The sequence below is a fragment of the Ochotona curzoniae genome, unplaced genomic scaffold, assembly GCF_017591425.1.
Source record: "Ochotona curzoniae isolate NIBS_2020 unplaced genomic scaffold, NIBS_Ocur_1.0 contig_1, whole genome shotgun sequence".
NCBI lineage: Eukaryota > Metazoa > Chordata > Mammalia > Lagomorpha > Ochotonidae > Ochotona > Ochotona curzoniae.
This window is the reverse complement of record NW_024464918.1, coordinates 2,307,453-2,323,105: the sequence shown is the minus strand read 5'-3', so window position 1 is coordinate 2,323,105 and position 15,653 is coordinate 2,307,453. Positions and strand designations below refer to the sequence as shown.

The following is a 15,653-nucleotide window of genomic DNA, read 5'->3' as shown; positions in this document are numbered from 1 at the left end:
CTCCTGCGGCCGGGAGGCCGGGCGCGGACGCCCAGGGCCGGCCTGGCTCGGGGCCCGCGGACGCCCGGGGCCGGCCTGGCTCGGGGCCCGCGGACGCCCGGGGCCGGCCTGGCTCGGGGCCCGCGGACGCCCGGGGCCGGCCTGGCTCGGGGCCCGCGGACGCCCGGGGCCGGCCTGGCTCGGGGCCCGCGGACGCCCGGGGCCGGCCTGGCTCGGAGCGCTCGCCGCGCCACCCCGCGAACTCGTCTGCTTCCTTCCTGTGGAGCGCCAGCGCCGTCCGGCTCTTCCCCGCAGCGCCTGGACTGTCCTCCCGCCTGCCAGGGTAACGATGCGGGACGCGGCCCAGCCCCGCCTGGGGCCAAGCGGATCGTGCTGGCGTGGCCGTCCGCGGGGACAGTGCGGCCTCCTTTTATACTGACAGAAATGTGTGTGTATATATGTGGAAATTATCTGTGTGCGCAAGGAACGCCTTTAAAGATGGCGGCGGGGCCTCTGTCCTCGGGCTCGGCGGCCTGGAGGCCCCGCGGCGTCGCTGCGGAGCGGAAGGCCCAGACGACCTCCTCTCAGCCTCCTTGCCTCCTCGGCCCCACCCTGGTGCAGGCCGCTCTCCCGGGGCTTCTGGAATGTTCCGCCGGTGCAGGCAGCGTCCCTGGGGCGGCCGAGTGGCGGGGGAAGGCCTCGGAAGCCGGGACTTCTTGGGGTCGGAAAGAGAGGGGAGGACGAGCTGCCGGTGGTCTTTTTGGGTTTGTTTGGTTTTTCTCTAGTGACTCACGAGCTGAGGTGATAGATACGTGGGAAGAACAGAGAACTCAGCCACCTCACAGATGAAACCTGGAAGTTCTGCACTCTTTAGATTCACAGGGTAGGGGTGATAGCCCCCTCTTGTAGCTGCCATGAGCACATTCTTTTTTTGTTGCTATTTGAGTAGGTTACTGTAGTTTGGCCTCCGTGGTAACATGTTTCGTTAATAGGAGAAACCTGCCTTGCGGACCCAGTATTGCAAGCCCAGTTGATGTTGGATGCAAGGGACGTGTGAGTCGGAAAGATGTAGTGATTTAAAGACCGAGGACTGAAGTGGGATCAGTTGAAGCTGCTTGGTTGCCGGCGTCGGGCCCCTTGGGATGTGCGCTGGGTGTAGGTGGGGGACGGGGGAGTCATGACTCGCTGAAGCGAATTTGAAAGGGCAGTGTGGCCGCACACTAGCACCTGCCTCCTCGGGGCGCCCCTGGCTGGCAGGGTCACCCTCCCCAGGTGAGGAAGCCTGCCCCGGGGCCTGTGGCAGACGGTCATGCTTCCCTGGGCACTAGCCGTGCCTCCCATCCATGGAACAATTCTTAGTTTTCTTCCTTCATTGTATAATTATTTATTTGTAAATTATATACCTGTACTACTGTACTAAAATACTATGTACATTATAAAGCATACACAAAAATAGTTTACAAGAAAGATGAGCTACAATAAATCTAATTCAAAGTTATAATGCTCTCTTCTTGCCTGTGAAGCAAGCACCGCCCTCCGCTCTGTGCTGTCCCCCACTTCTGTGGAGGAATTGGATCCAGGTGAGCCGTGTGGATCCTTGCGCTGCCTCGAGGTCTGGCAACAGCTGTGGGCTCGGGCCTTTGCAGCAGGGTCTTCTCTTTTGCCTTTACTGTATCATCCAGGGTCAGTTGTGTGCCCCCTGCTGGATGGGGGCTGGATGTGCTGCGGTCGGGACAAGTCGGCCTGTGCCCCTTTCCCCGTGGGGTTCACAGTCTGGTGGGCAAAAGGCCAGGTGGCCCCTGTAACCATTTGGGAATTTTGAGGGGAAAAAAATGGGAGTGGGGAAGAGAACTGTGACTCAAAAAGTTGTCAGGGTGACCTCATTCGTCAGGGCTGCTGCTCTTCTGGAAAAGGGAAAGGCTGTATTGAAGGTTTCCCATGGCGGCAGAGAAGGGGCCTGTCCAACCCCACATGCTCCCCGGACACCCTCCCTCCCCACGCACGCGTGCACACACACACACACACACACACACCTGTGTGCACTGCAGGTCAAGAGCCATAGAGCTCTGTCAGATGTAACAAGGGTCTTAGACTCCAGCGTGCACAGTAAAGGTACTGACTGGAGTCATGTTAAGGTCACTTCATTAGGGGGTAATAGACTAGTGGGTGTGGTATTTTGGTGGTTGTGCTTTATTGTGAAGATTGATGTATTTGTAAGTGAGAGTTGCAGAAACAGAGATGCAGAGAGCTCTTCCATTCACTGGTTCACTCTTCCAGAGGATTGCAGTGGTCTGGACTGAGCCAGGCTGAAGCCAGGAACCAGGAGCTTTATCCAGGTTTCCTATGTGGGTACAAGGGTCCAGGCACTTGGGCCATCTTTTGCTTTTGTCCGCAGGCACATTAGCAGTGACCTGGGTTGGAAGTGGAGCAGTGGGGATTTGAACTGGAACCTTTATGGAATGCTGATGCCATAGTCAGTGACTCAAGCCTTTATGCTGTACTGCTGACCCCTTTTTTTCCCCAAAGATTCATTTGAAAGTTAAAGTGAGAGACAGATCTTCTACCTGCTGGTTCATACCCTAGATGGCTGAAATGACCGGGGCTGTGTCAGGCTGGAGGAGATTCGTCAGGTTCTCCCATGTGCATGGCATAGGTCCCAGAATTTGGGCTGCTACTGCTTTTCCTAGGCACATTAACAAGGAGGTGGATTGGCAGTGGAGTAGATGGGAGTCGAACCGGTGCCCATGTGAGATGCTAGTGTTGGAGAGAGTGGCTTTACCTGCTGCACCACAACATTGGCCCCAGGGTAGTTTCTCAGCAAAATCTTACAAGACAACACAGAACCTTTGGAAGAGTCAAATGAGGACACCCAGCTGGGTGATGAAAAGATGAGTGGGTTCCCCAGGTCATCTGGAATCAGTGTAGGATCCCATTGAGGTCAGGGGTCACATAGAGGAATTCTTGGCTCTCCACTGCGAAGTTAGAGCTGGCCGAAGTTCTGGGTGAGGTTGTCTGCAGGAAGGAAGAGGAGGGCGTGCCAGCTTACGCTGTGGTTGGGTCACTGTATCCTAAGCTTTGTGGTCAGGGGCATGCACTCTTCTGCAGCCCCCATGTGAACAAAGTGGCTTCAGCCCCTTCCCCGCTTTCCTCCAACCCCTCCATCTCCTTTGGTTTCCGCCACTCTTTGTGATTGACAGATGCGAGGCCTGGATGTTGGCGTTGTTCCAGCACCAAAGTGGCCTTTTAGTAGGCATGTGTTATGTGTCAGCTGGTGGGGTGCTTCATATGCAGTGGCCACTTGTGGATCTTGGCATCACCATTCTAAAGCCCTCTGAAGTCATACAACTTGCAAGGGGCGCAGGAGGGCTCTGATGAGGTCTACTGCTGCCTGAGTCCTCTCTCTTGGGTTCACACTCCCCACTTCCTGGTGTGCACAGGCACACACATACACATTCATACTCATATGTATTCACACACATACACATGCAAACATATATGAATACATATACACAGGCATGAACACTCATACTCTATGTATTTATACACACGCAAAAATACATATACACATGCACACACCCAGGCACACACACATACTCACATGTGTATGCAACACACACATATGCAGATGGATACACTGACATCACACACACACATCATCTGTTTGCCTTAGTTGTCCCTCTGCCTAGAACTTAAAGCTCCCTGGTATAACAGGTGACTAGCCAAGGAGACAGTCTCCTTAGCCAGGCCCTCCTCCTTCTCTGTGCTGGGGTTAGGATTCACATACAGCTCCTCAGTGGCTGCGGGTTTGGACAGGTCCTGGCTCTGAGGGGTACAAAACTGGGCAAAGAGCATCCCCTGTGGGCATGAGCCACGGCAGCCATGGCCTGCCTGGCAGCCTAGGCAGCATGATGCCACCTTGCATGTCCAGACTGTGCCTGTGATATGCCTAAGGCCCCAAGGGGTCATCTCGCCTCAGCTGCCCAGTGCCAGTCCCGCAGCCCCTGCCCTCTCTCACCTGGGCCCGGAACTGGCTGCCTCATGGGCTCGGCAGCTCTGGGGCAGGAAGTGGGGCAGAGTTCTGGGCCTGGGTTTGAGGCAGAGCAGTTTGCGTCAGTGCCTTGGCCAGGTTCCCTTGCAGCCAGGGAGGACACCTAGCAACTGTGCCCGGGTGAGTGAGGAGGGTTGGCACTTGTCCTGGGAACTGGATGGGGCTTGGGAGATTAGAGGGTGCTTTCGTCCCAGGACGGCCCTGGCATTCTGCAGTCTGCATGCTGACCTCTGTCTTTCTTCACCAGGGGCTAGGCACACACAGTCAAGCAGGAGTTGTTTTTAATTTTATTTATAATATAAAAATGTTCAAGTGTCAACAGTCAGGTGTTCAGACATCTCAGGGCAGAGTTCCCATTTGTTTCTGCTTGGAATTTAATATAACAATGACCTTTTTTGACAAATTAGCAGTGGACTCAGTTGTGGAGGTGAGTGAGCTGTTCTGGAAGGGGTTGGAAGTCACAGGTGTGGTGGGGAAGGGAGGGTCCTGTGGTGGGTGAGGAGGGGCTGTGAGAGGGTTGCATGTTCCTTTATTGCTAAAAAGGTGACTCAGTCTTGGTCCCAGCGTGACCATGCAGCCAATCTAGCGTCTGAAATGCAAAGGGCATGCAGGCGGAAAATAGAAAAGAGGGCCTGTAAACGAAGGGGCTGCAGGAGCCACGCCGGGGGTGTGGGGGACTCTGCGGGCTGTTGAGGAGACCCTGGCTCACCCCGGCTCACCGCCTCCCCTGGCAGCCGTGAGGAGCCAGGGCCCTCTCCCCATTGGGGTTGCTGTTGGAACCTTCCTCTCCCTCCAGAAGTCACTGGCCCTGCCGCCCCTCATGCTCCCTGCCTTGGGGTCCCGGACTGCAGATCCTGCTGGGCACAGGTTGAGGCGCCTGTGTACCCCCTTCCCCTCCCTCCTGCCCACCAGGGAAGAACCCGTTCTCCCCTTGCCTGCTGTCTCGCACCCCTGCCGGCTGGGGATCCTACAGGGCCCCCTCCCAAATCGGCAACCCAGACTGCAGGAGCCCCAGATTAGCCGATAGCAAAAGGCACCACAATATAGGTTTCTAGTAAAGAGTCAAAAAAATTGGCCCATCTCTTTTTTTTTGTTGTTTCTTTTTTTTTCTGAAGCTGTAAATCAGGATGTTACATATAAATAGTTTCCCTATAAAAACGTCTTTGCCGTTATCTAGTATTATAAGACAATTTTTGCTAAAATGAAAATAAAACATTTTGTTATACTTTTTTTTCCTTTTATAGAAAATAAAAATATTTTTCTTTTTTCTTCCCCCTCCTTTTCTCCAGTTGGTGGTCTAGCTTCTCCATAGACAGTGGGGCAGGTAAGGCCGAGGGGGTGATGCGGCCCCTAGAGCGGCCCCGAGTCCTGCTTGGCGCGCGTGGGCGGCCCACGGCTGTGTCTGCTGCTGGCCCGCGTGCTGTGGCTGTCCAGGGAGTAGTAAGTCCTGCTGTCGGCCGCCGGGCACAGCGGCGGCGAGTCCGAGCGCAGCGCGTCGTGCGCGGCGCGCAGGCCGAGGAACGGGGTGCTCTCGGCCGCCAGCGCCCCGTCCGCGTCCTCGTCCGAGGCCGAGCCGCCGGAGCCGCTGCTCAGCGACAGCGAGTCCCGCGCCGCGCGCGCACGCTGCGCCGCCAGCCCGTTGAGGCGCGAGCGGCGCCAACGCCGGGGCCCCGCCGACGTCCTGCGGGACGCGCCGCGGGCTCGGGGCGGCGGGGGCGCGGGCACGCACTCCTGCGTGGTCTCGTATTCGTCGTCCTCGGGGATGCGGAAGGGGCTGGCCGGCAAGCTGCCCAGGCTGCCGCCTAACGCGCAGGCCCCGCGCCGTGGCCCGGGCCCCGCCGCGGCGGGCGGGTAGTAGTAACTGTCATAGCTGCGCTGCATGTCCGCGCTGGGGCCGGGACCCGGGCCGGGACCCGGTGGCGCCGGGTGCCACAGGAGCGGCTGTTGCTCGGCCAGGCGGTAGTTGATGGGTGCGGCAGGTGGCAGCGACACAGCATGCGCCGAGTTGGGGGATGTGATTTCGAAAGTGGGCACCTGTGTGGCCAGCGAGTAGTGGAAGTCCACGGGTGACAGGCGTGCAGGCGTTGTCAGGGCTGACACGTACCTGTAGGGAGAGGCAGAGGTGTGAGGCTGGGTCCCCCCCAAAGTAACCTTTTTTCCCAGATCCTGCCTGTGAGAGTGTTGGGGCAGTCTTCTCTGTTAGAGGAAAGGTGTGGTAGCCCAGTGGGTGGAGAAGCTGGGGCGTTTTATCTGCAGAGGCACAAGGACTTCTGCAGTTCTATAAGAGGCTTACCTTGGACTGGTCCCAGGTGCGCAGGAGTTAGGCTGAGAACAGTGCCTGACTTCTGGTGTCCCCAGCCAGGAGTGGACAAGCTGGGGTTTGACGCCCCTGTAGGGGGGACTCCTCCCAAAGCCTGCTGGCTTCCAGGAGGGAGCTGGTCTTAGACTGAAGCCAGAGTTGCCTGCAGGAGGCACTGCTCACTTCAGCACATGGTCCTCAGCCCAGGGCTGGCAGACCCCAAGACCCTGTCAAAGGGCCCCCTGTGATGCTGAAGACCCCTAGTTTCTCCAGCCTGGGTCTCAGGGACCTGTTCCTTTCCATTTGCCTCCACCCCTTTGGGTGCACCCATGGAGCAGGGGCCACCCCTACCCCCTGTCCAGGCCTTCTGTACATGGCTCAGCCTGGCACCTCACTGCTCCCTGGAAGCTGCCAAAGGTCCCCACTGATTCCTGCTGAACTACGTCTCTCTTCCCTCTCCTACATTTAGATGTAATTAACCACTAAGGTTGCCACACCCTAGGTCTCCTTATTCACGCTGTTCTCATCTTCACCCCACTCTGATCTGCCCCTCAGCCTGCCTTTCGCAGAGTGGCCTTTCAAGGCAGAGCTTGAGGAGGCCCTTGCTGTGTCTTCACTGGGCACAGGGTGCTCCTCTCTCTGGTCCCAGATAGCTGGATCAGGCCATGCTACTCTCCGTGCCCAGCCAGCTGCAGGTTCTTGACTCAGCAGCCATGTCCTTAAGGCCTCTGCAGGCACAGTATTTCCTGGGCCTGTCCTGCCTCTTACCCCTGCATCACCCCAGAAGTTGCCTTGGTTAGTAAGAACAGGAGCTGGGGAGGTTTGTGCCTGTGATCTTAGGTGGCCTTCACTGGACTCATGCATAGCAGGTGGTGGGTTCCCTTCCACAGCTGGGACTACCAGTTCTAGGCGACTGGGCTGGTCGGAAAGGCTGCTGCCCAGACTGCTGGTGATGTGGTGCCCAGCACCTCCTGAATGCTGCAAGTAGCTCATCACGAGCAGGGAACTGCACCTGCCATTCCCCTTGCAGCCAAAGGACAGAGCCAAGTGAGGGCCTGCTCCCTGGGACTCCTGGCTTGAAGCCGGGGAAGCAGTTTCCTTGTTCTTAGGACAGTTGTGGCTTGGGGACTCGACTCCTGTGGCTGATTCTGTCGGGCTCTGATGGTTCCTGCCTCCTGAAGGTTCTGCACCGGCCAGGCTGCAGACTGCCTCCACTTCTACCCCAAATCCTGCATGGGGTCTTTATGTTCCAGGCGACTCTGGGCCAGGGAGATGACGTGTTCTGGTGCGGCAGTGCCTCTGTTGCTTCTGGAAGTTCTGGTGCACTTAGTGATGTCATCCCCTCCTACTCCCGAAGGCATCCTGAGTAGCACGGTGGCCAGCTGTGGCTGCAGCATGGCATGCTTAGTTGGTGGCCCCTTGAGACCCTGACTGACATTGGAAGAATGGAGACGATGTTCTTGGGAGTGTGTCGGAGGGTCTGCATGGTGGGGGGGTAGGACTGACCTCTCACTGTGTGGGGAGTCCCGCAGGGAGTCCACGGAGTCATGGTAGGGTGGCACGGTGGCCCTGCGCCGCTCCTCCAGGTTGTAGGCTGCTGCCCGCCGGGCCCGGGCTTCCACACATGCAGGGCTGTTGCACTTGCTAGTGCCCACTGATGACAGCATGATGCCCGACTGGGAGTCAGACGTCAGGCTCTCAGAGCGTTCCAGGCTCCACGTGTGGCTCTCGTGTCTGGGAAAGCCAGATGGGGTAAGGTGAAGGGTCAGCAGTGGGGAGGTCTTCTACCCTGGCCTGTGTGTGGCACCTCAATGGCCCACCCTTGTGCTCACAGGAGGTCTGCGAGGTGTGAAGGGCCTTCCCTTCTCTGCCACCAGTCTTGCCCCAGAGCCCCTGCCCACCCCACACTGCGGTCATTTGCTGCTTTTGTTAGGAGCCGGGCACAGTGACCAACAGGGGGAGCCCAGTCTGATGCATAGGGCTCCCCAGGAAGGAAGGGACCAAGTGTCTGCAGGAACAGGTCCCTCATCTCCTGGCCAGCTTGCAGAGAAGGCTGAGGTGAGTGCTATCAGGGACCAGTCTCAGCAGACAGAGTGGCAAGTGGCTCTGAGGGTTGAGGAGGACGCGTTTTATGGCGAAGTATAGGAGTCTACAGGTGTCAGGGGCCTTGCTGGGGCCCACCTGTGGCTGGAGGTGGGTGTGGCTGTGGAGCAGTGGTGAGAAGGAGAACAGGAGTGGCTCCCGGAGAAGGTGGTCTCAGTTTCCCTTGGGATGACGTGATCTGTGGCGGGCACGTTCTTGGAGATGAACTGCAACAGACACAACGTGACCAGAGTCAGTGGGCAGGGCCCCTGGACTGCAGGCTGGCTGCTGCATTGGTGGGGAGATGATGACACTCAGGTGAGGTGGGCTCCTGGGGGGCGGTGACCCGATTGCGGGAGATCCCATACTTCCCAGGGAAGTGGGCAGCATGAAGCTGGCCACCACGTGGTGCTGTGCCCAGCACAAAGGCTGATTTTAGCTGGCTGTGGTACTGGCCTGCCCTTGCAGGGAGCGTGGCTGGTGGCGAGGGCTCAGGGGGCTGGGAAGCGCCACTCACATCTGCCATCTGGATCTCTTCAGGGTCCAGCCGGGGGTGGCTGGGCCCATTGGCTAAGCTGCGGTTCTGGTGGGCTGGACACATGTTCTGCCGGATGTGGTTTTGCATCTGCTTCCGCTGCTTCCTGCACAGGGTAAGGATGGGTGAGTACACAGTTGCTCCTCCAGGAACATACTCTCACTTGGGTCAGAACCCATCTCGCCTGCCTTGTGCCCTGCATACCCCAGCCCAGCAGCACCTTGGGTGGGTGTGAGAACACCACTGCTATTTAGTTCTGTGACCCTGAGAAAGTTAGAGTTCTCTGTCCCACTTTCCTGATCTGTAGAATGGAGGGGTCATTTCCTCATGCAGTGACTACTGATGGTTAAGTGGATATAAGGTACTCAACCACAGGCCTGCCTCCCCCCTGTCCTTGTCACTCATGTGTTGCTTGACTCTCCTGTGTGCCAGATCCTGTTTCCCAGCAGTGACTGCAGGGAGACAGCTGATAAACATGTAAGTAAAGACATAGGGGCTGGGGTTGAGGTGCAGTGGATTTGGAAAGCCTGTATCCCACACTGGAGTGCTGGCTGGAGTCTGGGTTATTCTGTACTTCCCTGCTAATAATGTTCCTGGGAGGCAGCAGATGACAGCCAAACACTTAGGCTCCTGCTCTTGGCTTCAGTCTGGCCCAGGGGTGCCCATGCGGTCATGTGGGAGTGAAGCAGCACCTGGAAGATTCTTGTGCTTTCTACCTCTGCCCCTCTGCCTTTCACGAAGCACTGAACTGGAGCCTGTGAGTGAAGGGCTCTGGAGGGCTGAGGGGCAGAGCTGGGGCCCTTAGTGTGGGACACCCAGCGGCTCTCTAACCACATTGCTCCTATCTCTGCCTGTGTCCCCTTGTGTCCCACCGCGCTGCATTCTGGGAGGGCTTGTTTGACACCCTTCACCCTGCCCTACCCTGAGCCTTGTACTGTCTGGCCTCTGGGCCTGTGCACCTGCTAACTCCTCACCTCACAGCACCCAGCCCAAGGCTGCCTCCAGCTGAGAGGAGCTGTCTTTCTTGTGACACTGGGCTGCATGCACAGTCAAGTGCCTGCACAGCACCCACCTGCCTACAGACCATGTGTGAAAGTGTGTGGAAACAGTACATGCAGCAGGGTCAGAGTGGGGCTTGTCCCCCTATTCTCAGACTTAGTCTTTCCTCTTGGGCCAGATCTTTTTCCCCTGGGCTTAACTCCCTGCTCAACCCACTCTGGCCTCCGTGATCCTGGTCTCATCCCAAGCAAGGCCAGCAAGAGGCCTGATGCAGGTTCAGCCCATGAGGGGCTGCTGATGTCTGCAGCCTGCATTGGCTCCCCATCGCCTGCAGGGTAAACTCAAACTCTCTGGCTTGGTTTTCAAGCTCCCATGCTGCGTTTGGCACCTGGCTTTCTTTTCAAGACTCCCCTTTTCTGCTGAGCCCACCCCTTTGCTCCAGGTAGGATGGATGGCTCCTGCTCTGGGCACACAGCTCAGCCTTGGCCGTGTCTGTCTACCAGCCTGTACTCTCCCACCCGCGCCACCTGCGTCCCGTTCCCTCCAGCCAATCTCCTTCCCCCTCACACTTTTTTCTCTGCTTCTGTATCAATCACTTCTGATCCAGGGCTGGGCAGTACCTTTCCAAATGTCTGTCGGTCCTTGGGTGTGAAGCTTTTACTTGCAGCACCCGCAGAACCTGACTGGCAGCTAAGGGCACCTGCTCCAGAGGACAGCAGGGCTGGCTGTGTGCTGTGGTTTGAGCTCCCATGCAGAGAGGTCATTCAACAAATGGCAGAGTTGAAATTTGAACCCAACTTGCCTTCTTCCCAAGTACAGTGATCAGGGGTAGGCGTCCCTGACCCTCTGTGGAGGGTATGTGCTCCCAGTCTCGGGACTTCCCCCAGTTGTGTGGCCGGCACTCACTTGGTCTTGCAGTAGGCTACCACGCAGACGATGCCCACGACCAGCAGCGCCACGCAGATGCCTGTGATGGTCAAGACCCTCTTCTGGTACAGCTCCTCAGCTTCTGCAGGGGCAGGGCTCGTGTGAGGGGCATGGGTGTGGGTAGAGCCTAGGGGTTGGTGCAGAGATGGCTGGAGTTGGGGCACAGTGCCTTCCCATTCCTTTCCCTGCAAAGCCTCCCCTTCCCACATAGGGTTCTGCCACCCCTAACTATCCAAGTTCATCTTTGCAGCCTCATGCCTGCTCAGAACACATGAGTGGAAAATGCAGGGGGTGGGAAGAGATGGAATGGAGGAGGAGCTTCCAAGATCACAGAATGGGAGGTGAGGCACCCAGCCTGGCCAGTACCCTACCTGGTCCTGCCTCAGCGTAGCAGCTGCAAAAACCTGGGTGCCTGGGGGCACTGCCTTTCAAGGCAGTGACAGTGCAGACCTAGGCAGTGGTGGGCCTAACCATCTCCTACTTCCATGAGAAGGAAGCAAGGAGCTTAAACATCAGCCCGGAGGCTGGGTGCAGGAGGGCTGCCCAGGGCAGGCACTGGGATGCAGTAGTCCAAGCCCCCTGTGAGGAGAAAGGCCTGTTTCACCCTTCAGCCTACTCAGGGTCATGTCCTGGCTGCTGCAGCCTCCTATCTGCTGTAAAAAGCCGGGCAGTGGTGTCCCAGCCCTTGCCTTGCTGGCAAACAGCTAGGTTGCACCTCAGCTCTCAAAGAGGCCTGGCCATGCACTTTCCCTGCCCCACCCTTCTAAAGCAGAGACAGCAGGAGGAAGAGGAGGAGATGGTGACTGTACTAACAATGGCAGGGCTGTAGCCCAGGGCCTGCCCTTGCAGCCAGTGGCTGGCCTTGCCTTCCACCAGGGGAGCCTGGGAAATGTCCCTAATCTCTGGGACTTGAGGCCACTGCTGTGGCCCAGGGATCCACAGCAGCAAACACCCAGCGGCATAGCCCCCCAGACCCATGGGCAGAGACTCCCTTGCACATGTGACAGTGCACACTCTTCATCACCAGCATTAGTCACATTCACATGCACTGGCACACAGCCAGGAACCCCAGCCAGTGGCTGGGTACCTCAGCCCTACGGCCAGGCTCCACTCTGCGGCCTTCAGCCCTCTGCTCCTCAGTCCTTTCCAGTATCTGTCACTCCTCAGGGAGTTCGAGTTGTGACACCAGCAACTTCCATGGCACCAAGTCCTGCGGTCACTGCCTCCCTCTCAGCTGGCTCCTCCCCTTGGGGGTCTACTGTCCTGGGAGCCCCTTGAGGTGCTCCTCAGTGGGCTGACCTGTCTCAGATTCAGTTGCGGCTTCCTGCCCACTTGCCCTGCCTCCCTTGCTGACCACACTAGGCTTGGACTTTAAATCACTCACTCTTTTGTCCCCTAGTGTCACTTCTCCCTAGGTTCCATGTTTGTATACCACAGGTCAGGGCCACGCAGGATCCCCAGTTCCCATCCTCTCTGCACCTCTCCTTCCAGTTTTTCTTGTGTGCTTCTCAAAGCCTGTAGTTGCTCCTGATTCTGCCTTTCCTAACATCTGATCCAGCCACAGCTCCTGGGTCCCAAACAAAGCTTCTCATATCGGGATGCTCACTTTCTGCTGGTCTTACTGCTTCCGTTCCTCCCTGCTCAGTCCCCAGGCTGGGGCTTTTGTCCATCCAGGGCTGTGTCTACTGACAGCCACGAAGTGGAGCATTTAGTTCTAAGCTTGAAGACTCACAATGGCTTCCCACTGCAGAGACTGAAGCCTCTTGTGTCCTGGTCCTGGCCCTTCCTCCAGATGGCCTCTGTGAGCCTCAGCCCAGACCCCCATGCTCAGAGTTGCTGATGTCTCTGCACTTGCTGTGCCCCTATTTGTAGTTGAGCTTCCTCCTTGGGAGTTTTGGGGGGCTGGCTATTTCTCACTAGGTTTTAGCCCATTAGGGGATAAGTGGTCTCTGCCACTGCAGTCGCTGCATTCCTGTTATCTGAATAGCTCTGGAATGTGAATGCTTGGAGCTGGGGGCTGTGCCTAGTGGGTCTGCTGCACTGTGGATGTGTGCAGACCACCCTCCCTGAAGACACGAACCCCTGCCTAACTACACACTACTCTTTGCACACACAAGCCCCTGCACAGAAGTGCAAGTGTCCCTTCTGTGCACATGCATCGTGCCCAATACCTAGCAAAAAAGCATACATATTTCTATTCCCAACAACACATGTGAGCACACCCCCTTGCTAACTCCCCCCTCCCCCAGCCTTGCATGACCACATGGCATATGGCCGCCTCTCTTGCTCTGCTGCAGTTAGTAGGGCTCACAGGTGCTTCAGCACAGGGTGCCTCCCCACCCCTACCACGACAGCAGCCCTTCCATACCTGCAGGCTCTGCACCATGTTGGGCTCCCAGCACACAGGGGCCCCTGCCCCTCTTCTGTCAGATGCCACAACCAAGCTAGAGGTAGAGCATTACCAGCCCTGCAAATTCCCTTCCAGGGCATGGGGGGGGGGGCCTGTGTCTAAGCCAGGGACAAGAGGCAGGCAGCCGAGGCCAGCCCAACCCAGATCCCTGCTAGTCCATGCCATCCTGTGGGCAGGTCCTGGAAGAAATGACAGCTTCAAGCATGTGGCCAAGCCTGACGCAGAGATACAAGGCAGGGACAGAGGCAGACAGGAAGGTACCAGCTGGGAGCAGAATGAGAGGCAATGGAAGCGAAATGGGAGAAGGAAGGAGGCTGTAGTCAAGGGCAAAGGGATGTCTTTCTGCCCAAGGCTTGTAGCTGACACTGGGCCTCCTGGTGCCCAGCCCTTGTCTGCTCAGCTATCCTGTTTGAGGCACCTGAGGGGCAGGACCACACCCAGGGGGACACTGTCTGCATCCTGTGCACCCTATTCTTCGTGAGCTCCTCTGTCCCCATCACCCTGGTTAGCCTACACATCTTCATGGGGCCTGGGGGAAGTGTGGGAGGTTCCTCCCTTTTCCATTGTTTGGAAAGGAAACCAAACCTCCAGGACACGGGATGTTGGAGGCTGTGGGGAGGACAGGGCTGGGTGCAGGGTGACATACAGGCGTTCCGTACCCTTCAGTTCAAATCCAAGGTGCTCTGGCAGTTCAGAAAGAGGAGACAGGGAAGGGTGGAGGGGGAGGAGAGAGAGAGAGAAACGTTGGTCAGGACTCTTGGGACAGCGGCAGGCAGCTGTGAGGTGAGAGTAGGTTAGTCCTGAACCCTCCCTGGCCCCCAAGCTCTGAGAGCCTCCAGGGGCACAGGGAAAGGCAGGGTTCAGAGAGGAGCTGTGCATTAGTAGTCGGGGGGAGGCAGAGGCGCAAAGTCGGGTGGCAAATGTTCCTTGGGAGGAAAGGGTGAGTGGGGTGAGGGGTTCCCAGGATTCCCCTTCTCCTCCCAGCACTCTGGCCCCCTAGAGAGGGCTTATCCTACTCCTCGCTTCCACAAAGTGCCCCTCTGTTCTGTTCAGACAGGTGCCCGAGGTCACACACCCTGGCTGGCTTGTCCATCTCCTGGGTGAGAGGCTCCAGGCAGCAGGCCCCTCCTCTCTCTGATACCTCCAATACTCAAGAAGGCTACAGGTCTGCGACTGATTTTCCTACTAAAAAGCTCAACCTGCAACTTCGACTAGAGTGGGTTCACTTGTGAGACTCCAAGCTCCTTCATCAGTCATAGTGGACCATCTTGGAAGTGATCAAGTTAGGGACATGGGATTCCAGGGTTCTGTGCAGTGAACCTGCATGCCGTTTAGGGGCTGGAGACAACAGCTCTGCTGCTGACCTGCTGTGCCACTCTGTGAGGTGCCCAGCCTATCCCAGGCTCAGTCTGTTATCTGTGACATGAGATCAGACTTGGCTGTGGGCTCTAGGGAGGCTTATGGACTTGGCTGTGCGTCAAAATCCTCCAGACCCCGGGAGACAGGCTCTGGGATGGAAGCCCAGAAATCTCAGCAGTGTTTTGCAAAAGCTCACCACCCTCCTCCCGCCACCCCATTCTCTTGCAGCAGCCAGGCCCTGCTTGCAGGCCCTGTGTTGTGGTGTCCCACACTTGCTGCATGCAGTGCTTAAGACCTCATCCTACAAATGTGTCTGTGCCCAGCAGAGGATGGGGGGCAGACCAGGACAGCAGGGCCCTGCTCCTGCCAGCCAGCTTCTGCACACGCAGTCAGCTCCTGCACATGCAGTCAGCTCGGCTACATCTGGAAAGGGCCTGACATTGGGTCTGAGCATAGGGTGGTCAGCAGGAAATCCCGTATGTTATATGCCTCCAGGCGCCCTTGGCTTCTGGATAGCAGTTGCAGAGGGTGGGGGGAGTATGGCCATGGCTCTGAGCTGCAGGGTGTAGGGTTGGACCCTGGTGCCAAATGGAGACCACACAGTAAAATGCTAGTCTCTTGACCAGATGCTGCCCTCCACACACCTGTGGAACCCAAAGCTGGGGGAGTGGTGAACTCTTGGATGTCTGGTTTGTTTGTGGCCTTCTGTGTGTAGGACAGTCTGTGCACTGCTCTCTGGGGCCTACCAAGGCTGGTGGGCTGTGCCAAGTGCACAAATGGCCAAATCCAGGGACTCCTGGGGCATTAACTTGGAAGGTTTTCCAAGAGCATGCACTGTTTCCATACCTGACCATGCTCCCCTGAGAGCAGCCTGGCTTGGCCTTAGCACCTGTGACGCTGCGAGCTCTGGGCCCCACTTTGAGACAAGGTGATTGTAGCAGCTGAGGAAGCCAGGCCCAGTGGTGGCTAGGACACCTTCCTAAGGATGACCGTACAGCAGATGAGATGCTGAGGG

The 15,653-nt window shown here is 57.4% G+C and overlaps 1 protein-coding gene across 5 annotated transcripts in view; it reads right to left on the bottom strand.

Moving 5' to 3' along the window:
- Positions 1–4,715: 4,715 nt before the first annotated feature.
- NRG2 (neuregulin 2) overlaps positions 4,716–15,653 on the bottom strand; it is a 170,592-nt gene continuing 159,654 nt past the window's right edge. For 3 of the 5 annotated variants that reach the window (XM_040975798.1, XM_040975885.1, XM_040975972.1), the window contains 5 exons: positions 10,849–10,951; positions 8,926–9,049; positions 8,508–8,635; positions 7,833–8,060; positions 4,716–6,131 (listed from right to left, as the gene is read on the bottom strand). In XM_040975798.1, the coding sequence (XP_040831732.1) occupies positions 5,378–6,131; positions 7,833–8,060; positions 8,508–8,635; positions 8,926–9,049; positions 10,849–10,951 (1,337 nt within the window). In that variant the 3' untranslated portion in view covers positions 4,716–5,377. Of the gene's footprint in view, positions 6,132–7,832; positions 8,061–8,507; positions 8,636–8,925; positions 9,050–10,848; positions 10,952–13,938; positions 13,963–15,653 lie in introns of all 5 variants that reach the window. The other 2 variants (XM_040975679.1, XM_040975727.1) reach the window with 1 other exon arrangement.